The sequence below is a fragment of the Magallana gigas genome, chromosome 10 (assembly GCF_963853765.1).
Source record: "Magallana gigas chromosome 10, xbMagGiga1.1, whole genome shotgun sequence".
In the NCBI taxonomy this organism is placed as follows: Eukaryota; Metazoa; Mollusca; class Bivalvia; order Ostreida; family Ostreidae; genus Magallana; species Magallana gigas.
The window spans coordinates 21,037,094-21,055,945 of NC_088862.1; the positions used below are offsets into that span (position 1 = coordinate 21,037,094).

The following is an 18,852-nucleotide window of genomic DNA, read 5'->3' on the forward strand; positions in this document are numbered from 1 at the left end:
TTCTTACAGCACGTGTTACGGTGTCTTACACCATCGCGGTAAAATCGTGGCCCCGCGATCACCGTGATGATAATACCGCGACGGTGTATCGCGGAAAGGATTAAAACACATCACGGTGTCGCGGGAAAATACGGGATCCGGGTTGGCTGTAGTGTACCAAGGCATGAAATGCAGAGTTACCCATGCTGGCCAGATGTCTGACAGTTTCGAAGTCAAAACAGGAGTTCGTCAAGGATGTTTGCTGTCGCCATTTCTCTTCCTCCTTGTTATTGATTAGATTCTGAGAAGACTACCACATAGGACAGGGGGAATGGAATACAGAAGACACTCCTGACACAACTTGACTAGATTGCTAATGACCTGGCTCTCCTTTCACACAACCACAATCAGATGCAGGACAAGACAACTAGCCTGACAACTACATCAGCAGGAATTGGACTAAAGATCAACCTAAAGAAAACAGAATCGATGAAGATAAACACCACTGCCCAAATACCAGTTACAGTTGGTGGTAAGTCCATCAAAGAAGGTGAGTCCTTCATCTACCTTGGGAGTGTGGTGGACAGACTGGGTGGCACAGACTCTGACATCAAGTCAAGAATCGGCAAGGCAAGAACTGCATTCCCCATGCTTAAAAACGTATGGGCCTTTAAAAACATCTGCATTACCACCAAGCTGCGGATTCTTAACCCCAACATCCTACTAGATGGAGTGGAGACCTGTAGAACAACAAAACAAACCTGCAGAAGATACAGACCTTCGATTAACACCTGTCTCAGGGGTATCTTCAACATCAAATTGCCCGAGAGGATCTCAAATGAATACCTGTGGGGGAAAACAGGACAAGAACCAATGGAGATTCAAATAAGACGTCGGAAGTGGGGCTGGATAGGACACACCTTGAAGAAACCACCATCTAGCATTGCACGCCAAGCCCTTACTTGGAACCCACAGGACAAGAGGAAAAGGGGACGTCCAAGAAACTTCGGGAGGCGGGATGCAGAGGCAGACCTACAGTCACTAGATATGATCTGGAAAAGTGCCACCAGAGCAGCCCAGAACTGTGTTCGTTTGAGGACTGTTGCTGGTGGCCTATGTTTCTCACGGAAGGACAGGCCTTAGTAACTAAGTAAGTAGTATAAATCACTTAACGTACATGTACTTTGACATGGCTCTGGTTTCTCTACAGAGTTGGGTTTAATAGTCTTCTGATTGTGTTTGTAGTTGGGGAACAGTATACCTACAAGCATGTGCATCTTTTTCGCCACTCTAGGTGAGAAAACCTTATCGAGTCAATTCGTATTACGACATAATGTGCGTTTTCCTGGGTCGCACTAGTTTACACTAATTTTTTACATTTTTCAGTGTCTTTGTCTGTGATAACACTGCGTATCGTATTTGTATTGTAATAAATTCCAATAAACTTAAATGACATCTTGTTGGGGAGCAACCGGGGTGTGCATAATTAAAAGAAATGAAAATTACATAAATATTTCTAATTCTAATATTTGATCGTACAATTGCTGAAAAGTATATAAATATAATTAATAAGGAATCATTCTTTAAATATTATGAACTAATTAATTCGGTTAGCCTGGTCAAATCTATCATAAAGCTGTTCAGGCTTTATTGGATTTGACCACGCCTCGACCAAAATTATCATCTGATAATACTCAAAGAATGATTCCTTATTCATTAATTAACATACTAGTCGGTTCATATTTATTACTATAGTATATGTAGATCTGCACGAAAAAAATTCGCATTTGAACGTGTACGCCTACTGGTACCTGTGAAGCTACAAGTCTGCTTACACGTACACGTACCAATATTCGGGGTATGTTAAGTAATCTGTACGTGTAAGCGAACATTTAAAGTAATTAGAATTAACATTTTCAACATATTCAGTTTATTCTCACCGAGTTTGAAATAATACTTTGCATTTGATCAAACCAAAAGCACAGTCGTCTCATAATTTATCGTCTGCTTTACATAAAACAACGTTTGATATACACAAAGTCGATATCTTTATTTTAAAAATGATACAAGTTTTCACCTCCCTCTTGTACAACTTGTAGAATTACGCGGGATGCAGAAATGATGACGTAATACTCATAAAATTAAATCATATCATATCATAAAATATATCATATAAGGTCGGAACCCCTCCCCCAGCTACTGTGCTATTACACTCCAGAATGTGCCAACAATAGGGAGGGGAGAAGTCTGGATGGCCCACCTAGACAGTTTGGGGTGGAGGTATTACTTACTTTTTTGAGTAGTTAAAGGGTCAGTGTACATAGAGAATAACGATTTTTATATACTATGACTTTATAACTTATTGTAAGGTTTCGTTAAAGTAAACGATTTGGAGAGCTCTAGAATTTTGATTTAACGATCGTCTATCAGCTATGTATATGTAGTTGTTTTCACATACTTATTTGTTGCTAAACTCAGTATTACATGTATATGGTGATTGCTATATTACTAATGTTGTCTGATCATGAACGGCAAGGCTGAATATTATTGATTACTTCATTTTTATTCTACAAATGTTCATCAATTTTCGATGTGAGGTGTTGAAATACATAATTTATAAACATGGACACAAAAACAAGTATATTCTATTGTTAATGAAAAAGTTCATACATAACATAATGTTTAACAACAAGCATTAAACGCCGTTCTCATAAAATATCAGCACCATCCGCTAGCTTCACTCTCATAATAGAAAAAAAAATTGCACACCATTTAACAAGTGTACAGACGAGTTCACGTAGACATGCATGTAGACACATGTAAAACACAAACAATTTAAAGTCTAACTTTCTCATGGAATTTTTTCCATTTCCTGGCAAAAACAAAGTGTTTATATTGATCTAGTTAACCACCAAATCCACTCTTTCTTGATATCATGTTTTTTTTTCAAGAATGAAGGACTTCCAACAGATTCAAGAATCAAACACCAAAGAAAAATTTAGTCAAGTAAAATACATGATTGAAGAACCTTGGAAACATCGATATGGTACCAGTTCCATCTATCTTTTTCCATTCAAGTTCTTTCAAAAGCTTCTACATTGGATAATACTGAATTGCTTTTCCATGTGTAGTCAAGTCGTACTATGGGTGACAAGCATGTCCGAAAAAGAAAATGCGCGTCAGTGTGTCAAAGTTTCTCGTCACATTTTTCGGAAATTGATTTGTTATTGTTTATGCTGGGAAAATGCTCCTCAGTGAATTCTGTGTCGACAACCCGGATGTCGTTATCATTGTCAAAGTTTGGGTCCTTTTTAAAAATAGCTAATAACTCTGAATCGAGTTCGTTTTTTGTACTACTGATGACGTCACTATGAGGCGACACGTTTCCATTGGACGTCGAAGGTTTTTTCACGGAATTGCGCGTGCGTGATATAAATGTTCGTGTTGTTCTAACACTTCCGGTCAAGTTTGTTGTATGACGATGCCAAACCTTTTTAAATTCTGCTTGTACCTGAAAAGTCAGCGTACATGAATATTCATTCTGCAAAAAAAAAGCTATAGTTTTTATTTAAACTTAATATATTTTCACCATTTACACTGTATTATCAATCTAAAACTTACCTCAGCGTTCAGGAAACAAAACAACATGGCGAGGATGAACCCCTATTGACAAAAATAAACTCTAAATTAAATGATCATTGATTAGAAAAACGCATAAGTTTCATATACATTTTTTAGAAAACGTCACACTTCTTCCCCATACCCCCTCAAAAAATTACCTGAAACGAGTTAAAGAACAATTCGGAGAAAAACAGAATAAAAAAAGCCATGGAGGTCTCGTCTATATAGTCGAATGTTGTCATCACGTAGTTCAGAGAGAAGATGATGTTATATACGCCAAACAGCGGGATCAGGATGAGGATAGATTTAGCCAAACGTCTGCAAAACCAAGAAAAAGAGAACGGTAGTATACAGGTTTCTGATTTAACTGTATAGCTTTCGAGTAACAAAGATATAAAATAAAACATGTTTTCAAGAATCACCACTCAGATTTATTGTGGGTTAAAAAGATCTTTTTGGTCACGTTGTATATATATATATTAACAGCGAAACTTATGTGGCAAAGAATGACAAAGAATTTGGTTCTGAACATTTCATTAATTTTTGAGAAATGAATGAATAGCAATCTTATAGATTCTTACGTACATATACTGTGTATCTATATTCTTAGGAAAACCAGTAAAGATATTACCAAAAAAAAACAACCTTTCAACAATAAGTCATACATATTTTGAATCACTTTTGACACTAACTGTAAGGAACAGGGCCGTGGGAGACACACACACACACACACACACACACACACACACACACACACCCACAGATATATATATATATATATATATATATATATATATATATATATATATATATATATATATATATATATATATATATATATATATATATATATATATATAAACGAATAAGTCCTTGGTATAGGTAACGATATAGAAAAATGTTTTCAGTAGACGATAACACAATAATCCATTTCTTTCAAATTTAATCCAGAGCGCTTTCGCCTGATCGGCTCTTCAGTGGATTTCAAATTATAACAGAAATATATATATATATATATATATATATCAAAGCAGAACTATCACCTTGACATGACCATCATCACAACATATTTCCATCTGCTCTACCTATTTTAATGTTAAATTTGAACAATCTAGCACCGTTTTTTCCTATCTTCAGGTCCAACATGATTTCGTAATATCTGTTTTCTTCTCTCTTTGTGAACAGTTGCATATGGTGCATTACAACACAAAATATGGAGACGCAAAAAACGCATCGAAATACATGGACGGGACGGTGGCCTTGTCCATTCTGTTTGAGGTATCACAATTAATGGCCTTGTAATTAATGTGTAGTCTGATTCATTTACCTGAACGAAGGTTTAAATGATCATTGATTAGAAAAACGCATAAGTTTCATATGCATTTTTTAGAAAACGTCACACTTCTTTTTCTTTCAGAATCTATAAAATTTTGGTTATCGTATATATCGTAGGACATAACTTGCCTACGTCACAATACGACGCACGTGCGTAACGTATTAATCTGCTTGACGTTACGTTTAAATTTTGTACAAATTAACATCTTCTAACTAATTAGTGGGCCCTATTTTCTGATTTGAGTACTAAAAAATTGAATCATAAGGATTAAATTAAAGTTCTACATATGTTATACGAGTATAACATAACTTGGAACAGTTTACGCTTTTTTATAAACCGCTTCGCGGTTTATAAAGCCTAAACTACCACAAGTTATGTTATATCATGTAACATACGTAGAAATTAAATTCATTCTTTAAATAACATGACATTTTTCTTCTTAAAAGGAAGAGCTCTGTGTAAATAGCAAGTTATTTAAATTATAAATTTTTAAATCAAAAAATTCAAGGCTGATAAAATACTACATGTACTATATTCATTTAATAAGAGTTTATAGTTAAAGTCACTTAATTAAATCAATGAAAAAACTGATGGTAAAATATGCTGACTCTCCAGTCTCCTTATGGTCGTTTTGGCTAATGTTAATCTGAATTACATGTACATGTATCAATCTAGTAAAAAACTGAAATTTAAAATTTTAGATTATGTGTCTTTTAAAATATAGAATTTTACCCTATTAAATAAGGTAATAAATGAAAAGTTCAGTGTGAATTTTTTTTTTCTATAATTGCTAATGACTACAATACATGTATGTGTAGTGCTTATAATGTTATCAATCGCACATATTAGTTTCTGAACGTACGAGAACAATATCTACACAATATCTAGAGAAAGCGACACTTAAATCTTAACTACCTCGTTACCTGATCATGTGACCGACAATATGACCAAAATTATGAAAAAAGAAATTAAAAATAAGCACATCATAAACATGCTTAAGAAAAGTACCATAAAAGAAATCAAAATGAGACGCCTGTAAAATAAAAATATTGAAAAATATCCAAGGGATGTTTTTAATTTCTGATAATGGAAATCAAAGCGATTTATATTTACACAATATGATATCCAATTTAACCCTTTTTAAGCAACGAATGCTACAATGATTATGAAAATGATGATATAAATATTTACATCATTTCAGCATTACCTCCCATCGGGTAAGTAAATTAATAAGAAAAAGCAATTACCTTCATTAAAAGATTCAACTAACTAAACATGTTTTAAAGCCAAACCCGCATATAAATAAATACATTCCTTCAAATAGTAGAGTATTTTTTGAGCCGATTATTAATCAAGGATTGAAATTATTAAATGAATTCAAATCCGTGATATGGACAAAACTTTCAAATATAAAAAAAAATGTTTTAAATAAACTCTTTCTAAGCTCTTCCATTTACACGTACATAACATAGCTACTGGTATATGACATTATTTTTTACAGTATAATTTCCATTTCTATTCACTATTATGAATAACTTTCAGATAAATATAAACCAAATTGATTTAGAAAAAAACTTTCTTTGTTGTTTCATGCGAGAAAAAACAATTGTGGCCATGCACATTAAAGAGCAAAAAAACACCACATATTATAGGTTCATTTTATTAATTATGTAATGAATCCAATTGCAATATAACATCAATTACATGCAGTTGAACAATACAAGTAAAATTGGAAAAGACCGGACACACACTAATATACCGATAGTAATAAGTAAAACTGAATAAAATGTGGAAAGTCTTATATACTTACCTATACCGGAAGATGTTTGTTTGATGCCCAGCTGATGCATGAAGTTTAGTATATAAAACTCGAACAATGTTGGTGAAAATGATAACCTGAATCTACAAAACAATAAAGGACCTTTATTTTTTATGACTAGATAGAATGTTTAAATGAATATTTCAGTTCAAAACAATTTCAAAACAAGGTTTTAATATATATATTTCTGGGCATCAATTTTCGTGGATTAAATGAAAGTCACTGTTTCAAAAATACGTAAATTCGTGGTAAACTATTCTATCAAAACATTATGTTATTGAAAATTACTTGAATAAAGTTAAATTTCGTTGAACAACTAAATAAAAAAGTTCATGAAAATTGGTATTCAATAAATATATATTGCAGTATGTGGAAAAACCCTCGCTTCTCAAGAACAGAGTCTATCTTGTACATGAAATGAGATTTACCAAACAAATTTTACATAAATTTTGTGTAATTACGTACATTTAAACTTCACTGTGTCGACGAATTTGAGTGGTGTAACAAGTGTTTGAGATTGACTGCGTAATGTTATGTTCTACTATAATAAGTTCATCTCTACAGACTAACAGTATATACTAGTAATTTACCAATATATTACTGATTATAAACACATGAACAAAATTCTTACCACTTCTGTGATTTTGAATAGACTTTAAAGAATAAAATCCTACCAGTACTGTGATTATAAATGAACTTTTGGAACTTATTTTAACTCTTATTAATACTGTGAGTTTTATCTAATCATATACATGTACAATAAAATCTTATTAATACTGTGATCGTAGAGGAACAATATACTGTAAACTCTCACCGGTAGTATCATTTCAAATGGACCATGGACACTAAAAATGTAAGTAGGATATAGACACTATTATCTTACAAGTACTGTGATTTTTTAACGGACCATAAACACTAAAATCTTACCAGTACTGTGATTTTAAATGAATCATTTATACTAAAATCTTACCAGTGCTGTAATTGTAAATGGACCATAGACACTAGAATCTTACCAATACTGTGATTGTAAATGGACCATAAATGATGAACATGACAAGCTTGTTTTTGCTGATATTCCAACAACTGTAAAGCAAAAAAACCTATCTGTTGAAATGATACATTATATTGTCATATTTGTTTGAAGTATACGTTATAGATAATCATCTAGTGTACTGCTGAACATTCTTTTGTTAGGTATGGAACCGCTGGTCGTCAATAAGAATTTTTTCCTCAACAAAATATGAAAACAGATTGTAATTCATGCATCCAATTCAATCCACTAAATAAAGTCCCAGCGAACGAAAAGAGACCTTCTATGATTTTGCCCCATATTATTATAAGGGTTAAACGATTCAAGTATTACAACGTTCATATAAACTAATATAATCCAATTTTATTAATAGTACTAGTACTTCTAAAGAATAACATCATGATGAAAGACAAAAACAAAAAGTTAGGTCAGGATAGAATGACAAAAAGAAGGGGGAAAATTTAGATTGTTTGACGTCATGTTTTATAACTATAGATTTTTACTCACAGTTCGTTTGTAATGATTTTTTGACGTCCTGTTTCAAAACTAAAGATTTTTACTCACAGTTCGTTATACTTTAAAATCCGAACAAGCACCCATGGCAAGATGGAAGTCAGTGGAAATACTGGAAAAAAATTTAAAATTTAAAGATATATCTGTAATATTATACGGATATATTTTCCATTTGTAATGCCACCCTTATAATAATTCTCCTTGATAATACAAAACATTTCTTTCATTTTATTTGCACACAAAATAATGAAAATTTTGTTGCATTTTTTATTCTCTGATGTGGATTCAGAATAATTATCAGACAATATACGTATAGTAATTTTTTAATAGTTTTGGATTATTGTTTGCCCGTATTATCAACAAGCCCCGTATTATCAACAAGCTCCAGTGAGTTCCCCCTGGTACCCCCTTCTAGTGAGTTAGATATATTTACGGTCTTGGAATTATTAGATGTTATTTTGCATTGTACGACTAGTATCTCCAATTTTATTGCCAAGTCGATATTTCTTTATACGTTCAATGTGAGATAAATAAAAAACTATATAGATATAAACATAACCGTGATAACCATACTCACACCATCCCAGAAGCATGAACCATTTGATCCGGTTCTTCTCCATGAAAACGGAAACGGAAATGAGTATCTGTAGATAGAGGGCCTCCACAAAGATCCACATGTAGCTGGCGGCCAGGATGTAGTTATATAGGGTGAAGAACAGATGACACTCCCAGTGCTAAAAAAACAATGTAACACAAATTTTAAATTATTGTAGCAATCATTTCAGTCCTATAACAGGGTCTGTTTCAATGTAACAATGTAATAATGTAACATCAAGATAACACCTGTAATATTAAAATTAAAAGTTAAAAATGAAAAGACCATCATGAGAAATCTAAGGGTATTTCAGGACTGAAATGTGCTTACAATGACGTCATCTCTAAATCTAATGAAGCCGTTTTCATTTATCACGTCACCGGGGAAACCCACGAACTTCACTAGAAGTTTGTCTCTGATGAAAGTCATGGTGGCTCGCAAGATGAACGACACAAACAGGTTGATGTGGATGAAGTTGCGCGCACAGTGGAGTTTTCTATAACAAATTCTCAAAGATGTAGTAATATACTAATTGGTATTAAGACAAAAGGCCTATGGTCCACATCACATTCCTGAACATCATTCTATTTCAAATTGTTTTATTATGAAACTCTTTAATTGTTAAACTCTCATATAGATTTGACCATACCTTAAACAATTCATAAAAATAAGCCTACTTGTTGAACATCATATATAAATATCTAAGATGCATCAACTGAGTAATCTTATTATCCTTAGCATCAACATAATAAAGATAAAAGAACTCTGAAATGAACTATAAATAGTTATAAAAAAGTAAAATAAGGTTACTGTGACTTTCATATGAGGATATGAATATATAAAAATGCTTAAATAGTAATAAAACTAAGCGTTGCATTGTATTTCTTGAAAAGAATATCGTTATTTCTTTCCATGAACTTTATAATTTTTTTTAAAAAATAATGAAAATGAGAAACAAGAACGGCTTCAATTCTTGAATTTATGAATCAACTGTCACCCACATTAAACAATTGCTTTACGGTTAAATTTCAGCAAGAAATTGCTAAAAAAAAAAAAAACCGGTGAAGTTCAAGAGAAATTGGAAAATCTTAATTTCGAAATGAGAGCTTGTAGTTAAACTGATCCCGAACAAAATTAAAAAAGTAATTATATATCACTTTTTTGCACAACGTCCGGGTTGTTTAGCTTTAAAATGGTTTTGTTTATTTATTGATCTTATATATTGCATTTCAATTACTCAGGATAAACTGTATTGTTTTTTTTAAATTTCAATTTCCAAAATAAATCTGATCAGGATCACTTGTTTTCAATCAGAATCGGTTTAAATTTGATAAAGTGCAATTTTTCTTAAAATTTTGTATTTTTAGTTTATTTTAATTTCTTTGTAATATCTCATTGATTGTTTAGTGATTTATATGACTGTTTGATATTCTGTGGGTTTTATCCATATAACAATTTAAATTTTCAGAATTGTTTTAATTTAAAGACATAACCGGACATCTTTTGGCATGTATTTATTCATAGTTATAATTCACATCAAATTATTTTTAAGCTCTAAAATACCCTATTTGCATGAGTCAAATATTTTTTTTCCATTTCACTGAAAAATATAAAAGTATTATATAAGATAAATGAAAGTCGATACTGGTCTCTGTTTTGTGAAATTGCATTAAAGAAAAGATTCTTTATCGATCCATCAAATAAATTATTAGTGTGTCAAGGAACCTTAACCATTTGCCATTGATGTTGCATTCTAATCTGTTTTATAAACTATACTAAACATGAAAAGTCATCATAGTCTATACATGAATTCTACATTGTAAAAATATCGTTTATCTTTCCATAATCTTTGCGATCTTTGGTTCCTTTGTCTTTCCTAGTAAAGTGTTCATGAACCAAAACTTTGTTAGAACTAAGATCCACACTTTTGAAATTGGTTTCATTTAGTGAATTTCGATCCCGATTAAGTGTAAACATTTTAATTCATAATATTAATGGATACACTTATCACCAAACTATTTAAATATGATAAACGTATCACCAAATTTTCTTGGTTTGTTGAATTCGGAGACCTCTTTAAATTTTACAATTTAGAATCTACACTATCTGAAGAAGCCTGTATAGTACACTGTAATCTCACAGATTGAAGCATTGAGTTCTTGAGAAGATTTTTAAACATATCCCTATATATATACCATCGGTTCAGGTGAGCACGAAATGATACAACCATCACGGAATGAAAAAGAAAAAAAAGAACACATTCTTTATAGTGTTGATAAAATTAATTGGTAAAAAGTTGATAATTTTCCTTTATACATATTTTTTAAAAAAGAGTATTTACCAATAATGTGATTTGAATAGTTAAAATTGTTATATCCGTGGCTAGGACTTACTTGAAATGGACCATGATAGTTACGGCTATGACTAATGACCCGAGAGACAACCCATACCCAATGTTGCACATAAACTGAACAGATTCTGCATATTTCTGGAAATCAAAACAAAAAAAGAAACGATTGATAAGGTACATCGAATAATATTTTACATTCATCATGTAAAAACGCTTTAAAGATACAACTTTTGGTTGCAATATTCTAACAGAAATGATCATTTTATTTTATACAAACTTTGCTACTTATTTGGGTTTTTAGAACATTTACCTCATACAAAGGCGGAACTGAGAAATGTTTATTGCCTCCTGATCCTGCGCACTGGCTGAAGTTGGTCCAGGAGCTATGATTCGGATGTACAAACCAGGTGCCGTTCTCCATACACTGACGGGAGGCATTTTCTAGAGAAAACATGAAGTGTTCTGACCATGTCAATAAATCAATCGATTAAGGAAAAAATAATCAATCAACCGACTTATTAAGAATAAGATGGGGAATACCGGTATCCACTTCCTTGAAACCCAATCAAACCATAGAAACTATGATATGTAAAAAAGCAATTTATTTCCATGGAAAAAATCGCAAACGTTTTACACTGATCTAACCACTCTAAGCAGGAGTGACCGGAAGTGGACTTACGGGAGTAGTCCATATTCCTGATGTGGCTGGGACAAGGTCGAACGGCTAGCTGACCCGCGGGGGTAGGCGGCCAACACATGATGTTGTCCCAAATCCTCACACACTGGGATTCTGTCAGAGAAAAAAATCAGGTCGTAATTTTCGCTACGATTAAATACATAATAGAGAATTTACAATCATTTGCTAAATCTTGATTCTATTAGTATTAACTACAACTGATGTATATTTGTTTATCACAAAATCATTAATTATACTATTTCGCACCTTAACCTTGCATATAGAGTCACAATATGATATTCTTGCTTGACAAAATGTACCACGTGAGTAAACTTTTTAATCCAGTTGTTTAACAATCCCATGTTTTCATAACTCGAAACTCAGTAAATGTGTTTCTCGTTAAAAAGAAGAACTTTCTAAGAAAAGAATTGTTTTATTTACTTTGAAAATTTTAAAAGTCATGTTCCACAAATATTACAGGAAATCGACCAAAGTACTATCATTACTTTGATTCATCCTAGGCAGAAATCCTAGTGCGTAATATGTTTGACAACATGCCATTTAGCGTTAAAAGTTTTATGTTAAAAATAGAGGAATACTATCCATCACATATTTAATCAGTATACTCGTTTCATATTATCTTTAGAAACGTTACAAATTTGATTTCGTTGTTTAGTTGATCCACAGTCATTTCTCCATTGAATTGATTGGTTCGTAAGACAACAGACATGAATGCACATCCTACAAACTCTGATTTTTACTAAATTCACAAATATAAATGCCCATGAATATTAAAGAAACTACAGCACGATGTCATTAGCCTACTATTAAACTGGTACATATGTACGTGTTCTCTTTAACAAACACTACGCGTTGGTATTAAATACGCGGATGCGTGATTTACCAAGTTTTGATATTTTTTTACAATACGCGCGGGGGTATTTTACACGTTTTCAAGCCTACCGCGTAACTTGTGTAAATTTCCTCAACGCATAAATGACCACTTTTATTACAGTTTGTAATAGAATATAAGAATAACGGAGAATGGGGGGGGGGACTATTTTTGTACTTTGTACAAGATACGCTACTTCAGTGACCTTCACTGACTCCACTCACACAATGACTAATGGATGTAATGTTCACCATTAACGTTTGACCCCGATGGTTGACCCCACTCGTTGCAAACTATTACAATGTAGCAGCAATGATAAAATAGCGGAGATGAAATGGCGTATATATTCTCTGATCAGTTCATCAGAAGTTATATGTCTTAAGTTAAGAGACGTTTGCTTTAGTGGGTGCTTATCGTCTCCAAAACATACTCTATGAGTAATATAGAAATGTGATTAAGAAACAAACGGCGCATATGACAAGAGTATTTATATCCTGTTGCCAGGAAATAGCAAGATAATTGTCTAGAAAAAAGAAATTTTTCTACACATCTTTTAGGTGATAAGTTTCAGTAATACAATGCAGTACCTACATTTATCTATCACATAACTTTCGGTTTAAGGTTGCAGTGTATGACACAATTTTTAAAATTCTTATCATTTTTAAACTTTTATTTTTCTTTTTGATCGTAACTGTCGTCTGTCTCGAAACGTCAACAAACCAAATAATGTTCATATGTGGTCCTCTCTCTCTCTCTCTCTCTCTCTCTCTCTCTCTCTCTCTCTCTCTCTCTCTCTCTCTCTCTCTCTCTCTCTGTACACTCACCGTTAAACGTTGACATATTCCTCTCTTCAGCAATAAGCCCTTCACACAACAACCTCTCCTGAATTAAGATTTTTTGTTGGTCCCTACTGGTTTTAATCGAATAGGGGCCAACATCCTGGAAAGAGTCAACAGCACTGGATCGACTTCTCATTGTTATATTTAATATAGTCCAACTACAAGCTACACTTGTAAAAGGCAAAAAATAGCAGTACACGCTATGTTTTCAAACTTTGAAAAGCTATTGATGAAAAATCATAAATGTTTTGGCCAGTCCGGCTATATGGTACACTTATAAGCACAAAATATAAGGTTCACTTTTATACATGTAGCACAAAACTGGAGACACGATTTGTAGGCGGTGGGTGCCAACAGTCGAGAAGCTATTATGGATAAAACGGAAGGTATATCATTAAACAGATAACACATTATATGGTACTACAGTACTAGCATTTGTTACACCATGGTCGCCTGAATTTTGATTCTTGGGCACCCATTCAATAATCACTGTATATGATTAGTACGTTCGAGGATGCACCAGAGGTCAAAAGGCGTTAACGATCTCCGTATCTTCGAAACATTATTTAGGGGAGGAGCATTTTGTGTTTTAATATAGGGTTATATGCTCAAATCAAATTGAGTTGCTGCTAAGAACAAGTGTATATATTTTACGATGTACAATATGTTATAAGAGAGAGAGAGAGAGAGAGAGAGAGAGAGAGAGAGAGAGAGAGAGAGAGAGAGAGAGAGAATTTCATTTATCAAGTACATTGTCACATCACACGTGTTCTTTTTTATTCACAAATAAACCGAGAGGTACATATTTTATGTCAAAAATACTCCGATTATTCCGAGTAGCGAGTTATCCCCAGTGAGTTTGTAAACGTATACAGTAGCATTCCTCAACACGATTCGATGTTTCCACTTGAAAGCAGTTGCGATACTTGTACTTTTTGCGTCTCTAAACATGTCAGTCTTTCACAAAAACATTAAGAGTTATAATGGAATTCTCGTAAGAAATCCTCATTTATTTCAACGGATCATTTCTTTAAAAAATAAGAAACTGCAACAGCATTCGTGCATTTTTTTACATCCAACTCCGTGGGTGTTATCCAGCATGAGACAGAGATTTTTTTATGATCGAACTCATACATTTTGCGATCTTTTGATATTCACAATTACTTTTATTTTAAGATTTCTAAGTATAATTTTTTAAAGGGCTGGGTGGTTTTAATCATTTTAAACTTACGTGTAATAAACCTCATTATGAAGAAGAGATCGGTATAGATATAAAGCATGATCCAGATACATGTATTTAAGTATAAAAATAAATTTCCGTTACTACCTTGAATATTATTTTAAGGCTAAAAATATAATTTTTAACATGCTAAGATAAATCTTATTGTTACTGGTACATTTAATTTGTTGACATATAGTGTAGGAGTCTTAATACAGGGTACTAATTTATTTGAACATGTACCCAGGATGTTATAGTGGTAGTAGTAGTAGTAGTTTATTGGCGTATACGTAACATACATTGCCATAGCATAAATTTAACAGTAATTACGTCTGATGGTAAAGTTATCTCTATTATTGAAACTTTTGTTTCTTAACAGATGGAAATCACTTCCACTTCACTCCTGATCAGCATACTTTGATGTGGCACTGGGTTAACTGTAGTGTTAGGTTTTATCTATTTCTGAATGTGCCTGCATATACTGCAGTAGGGGGGATTTATGGAACCGTATACAAGTCTTCTCAAACACTCAAGAAGAGAAAACTTCGTTGCACCACTTCGTTTTACAACATTATGTGCGTTTTCGTGGGTCTGCAATAATTAATACTAATTAACACATCAGTAGGTTCAACTAAACACAGGGGTTTCATACCAAGACAAAAATTCGAAAGGTTTCGGATTTTGAAACCCACCATATTAAAGATTATCTCAACCTATCGCCGTAAGCTAACACTTGTTGCTGAAGGGTGTTTTTTAAATACCTTTTTAGACAATTTTCCCCACAGTAACATATTTTTCAGTAGGAAAAGGACACCTTTACATTGTAATTTACTTTCTTTTGGACTAACAATTAGAAATAGCAATAATGCTCATTATTATTTTTCATAATCTTGATGTCTAACAGTGTATCGTTAGGATGAAGCGTCATATTCTTATCAGCAAGTTCGAAACTTGCTCGGGCTGGTTCATTATTTATTTCCTTTCAAGAATTTTAAAAATTGAAATTAACATTTGAATACTTCAAAATTTTAATTTTTTTTAATATGAGGTTCTTTTATCCACATAAATTCTTAATGTTGTCTCATACCATCTAAAAGTTATTTCATTTTTTAATAAGTCAAGTACAGGACCTCAATCTCAATATTCCCATTGTCATGTTCATGTTGCATTGTTTTTAAAATCTTATCTCTGTGTTGAGATCCATGCATCAAGAGGGCCAAATGAAAGACGTGAATTAGTTAAAAAATTTACATTTATTCACTATTTCGGAAAACATGATTATACCATGCTTGTAAATGGCAATTAGCTGCATAGCGGTTTAGAAATTGTCCCATATCAATGGAATCGCGCATTTAAGAACATCCATTATCACTGCGTGTGTTTTATAACAAAAAGACCATTTTCTTTACTAAATCAAATTATTTTATTCAATTTTAACGATAGTGTAAAAAAATGTTTCATATATCAATGAAGTAAAATTATTTTTATAACTATCGTATATCACCAATTATGTTCTTATTAAGTTAAATTCAAATTTAAATACAAATGAATACGAAATAAAATCTAAATAAAAGCATCTTTTTAGAGAAATAACCCTCCAGAATGCTAGAAGTGTAAAACATTCTTTTTTATTCAATTTGCAAAGTCAAACATGACTAATTTCGAACACTATGCTAGCATCTATAAATTGAAACTTTTTTTCAAATGATCGTGGGAATTTGCAATCAATTATGCAACGGACCGATGGTATAAGAATACAAGTCATTGTCAAATTGAATTCTATCTAATGTACATGTCTTTTACACAATGATGCCAGAAACTTTTTAGTGATATAGACCAGCAGTTGTCGTAAAGGCAGTTGTCGTATCGGAAATCATTTCGTTATTGACACTAAGTGTAGTGTTCTGTCGTTTATGTGCGATAATTTTAAAATAAGTTATTTGCAATAAAATTTCAATTTTTTCTGAAAAAGAGACAAGAATTCAAATATTACTCTATTTTCAAAGTCTCCCACCTCTGTGGGTCAACTGATTTGGAACAAAAATGACCTTGTCAGATTTGATTTAACTTAAATCAATAATCCTGATTTAGTCTCGTAATCTGAAATACAAGGCTCTTATTTATTATATCTTATTTATCTATTATATGTTCGTGTACAATGAAACTTTCGAAGAGATGTAATATAAATCTTTGAGAAAGCATTTGACTGTGGACTGAGAGACTCTCTGAAAGATACTGAAGCACTACGGAGTACCCTAGAAACTTGTCTACCTAATTCATATCACATACCAAGGCATGAAATGCACTCTACCAATGCTGGCCAGATGTCTGACAGTTTCGAAGTCAAAACAGGAGTTCGTCAAGGATGTTTGCTGTCGCCATTTCTCTTCCTCCTTGTTATTGATAAGATTCTGAGAAGACTACCACATAGAACAGGAGGACTGGAATACAGAAGACACTCCTGACACAACTTTGCTAATGACCTGGCTCTCCTTTCACACAACCACAATCAGATGCAAGACAAGACAACTAGCCTGACAACTACATCAGCAGGAATTGGACTAAAGATCAACCTAAGGAAAACAGAACCGATGAAGATAAACACCACTGCCCAAATACCAGTTACAGTTGGTGGTAAGTCCATCAAAGAAGGTGAGTCCTTCATCTACCTTGGGAGTGTGGTGGACAGACTGGGTAGCACAGACTCTGACATCAAGTCAAGAATCGGCAAGGCAAGAACTGCATTCCCCATGCTTAAAAACGTATGGGCCTTTAAAAACATCCGCATTACCACCAAGCTGCGGATTCTTAACTCCAACGTTAAGTCCATCCTACTAGATGGAGTGGAGACATGTAGAACAACAAAAACATTCCTGCAGAGGATACAGACCTTCGATTAATACCTGTCTCAGGCGTATCTTCAACATCAAATGACCTGAGAGGATCTCAAATGAAGACTTGTGGAGGAAAGCAGGACAAGAACCAATGGAGATTCAAATAAGACGTCGGAAGTGGGGCTGGATAGGACACACCTTGAAGAAACCACCATCTAGCATTGCACGCCAAGCCCTTACCTGGAACCCACAGGACAAGAGGAAAAGGGGACGTCCAAGAAACTTCTGGAGGCGGGATGCAGAGGCAGAGCTACAGTCACTAGATATGATCTGGAAAAGTGCCACCAGAGCAGCCCAGAACTGTGTTCGTTTGAGGACTGTTGTTGGTGGCCTATGTTTCTCACGGAAGGACAGGCATTAGTAACTAAGTAAGTAGTATAAAACACTTAACGTACATGTACTTTGACATGGCTCTGGTTTCTCTACAGAGTTGGGTTTAATAGTTTTCTGATTGTGTTTGTAGTTGGGGAACAGTATACCTACAAGTGTGTGCATCTTTTTCGCCACTCTAGGTGAGAAAACCTTGTCGTGTTAATTCGTTTTACGATATAATGTGCGTTTTCGTGGGTCGCACTAGTTTACACTAAATTTTTACATTTTTCAGTGTCTTTGTCTGTGATAACACTGCGAATCGATTTTGTATTGTAATAAAGTTCAATAAACTTAAATGACATCTTGTTGGGCGCAACCGGGATTTGCATAATTAAAAGAAATGAAAATTACATAAATATTTCTAATTTTAATATTTGATCGTACAATTGCTGAAAAGTTTATAAATATAATTAATAAGGAATCATTCTTTAAATATTATGAACTAATAATTTCGGTTAACCTGGTCAAACCTATCATAAAGCTCTTCAGGCTTTATTGGATTTGACCACGCCTCGACCAAAATTATCAACTCATAATACTCAAGAATGATTCCTTATTCATTAATTAACATACTAGTCGGTTCATATTTATTACTATAATATATGTAGATCTGCATGAAAAAATTTCGCATTTGAACGTGTACGCCTACGGGTACGTGTGAAGCTACAAGTCTGCTTACACGTACACGTACCAATTTTCGGGGTATGTTAAATAAAC

The 18,852-nt window shown here is 33.2% G+C and overlaps 3 protein-coding genes across 3 annotated transcripts; 2 read left to right on the plus strand and 1 right to left on the minus strand.

Annotated features, from left to right (window-relative positions):
* Nucleotides 1–390: 390 nt before the first annotated feature.
* LOC136271990 (uncharacterized) lies at nucleotides 391–1,122 on the plus strand. Its single transcript, XM_066072640.1, has one exon. It carries the CDS (start codon nucleotides 391–393, stop codon nucleotides 1,120–1,122), a length of 732 nt encoding a protein of 243 aa, XP_065928712.1.
* An 823-nt stretch (nucleotides 1,123–1,945) lies between these two features.
* Nucleotides 1,946–14,153, minus strand: LOC105326156 (secretin receptor). Its single transcript, XM_066072641.1, has 12 exons — nucleotides 13,636–14,153; nucleotides 11,923–12,033; nucleotides 11,554–11,684; nucleotides 11,287–11,381; nucleotides 9,224–9,389; nucleotides 8,878–9,032; nucleotides 8,362–8,410; nucleotides 7,769–7,855; nucleotides 6,747–6,838; nucleotides 3,759–3,918; nucleotides 3,601–3,642; nucleotides 1,946–3,490 (listed from the first exon to the last, which is right to left on the minus strand). Exons 1-12 carry the CDS (start codon nucleotides 13,784–13,786, stop codon nucleotides 3,167–3,169), a joined length of 1,563 nt encoding a protein of 520 aa, XP_065928713.1. The 5' UTR covers nucleotides 13,787–14,153; the 3' UTR covers nucleotides 1,946–3,166.
* A 3,229-nt stretch (nucleotides 14,154–17,382) lies between these two features.
* Nucleotides 17,383–17,769, plus strand: LOC136271991 (uncharacterized). The gene has a single exon (XM_066072642.1). The coding sequence runs from the start codon at nucleotides 17,383–17,385 to the stop codon at nucleotides 17,767–17,769; it is 387 nt and encodes a 128-aa protein (XP_065928714.1).
* Nucleotides 17,770–18,852: the final 1,083 nt, after the last annotated feature.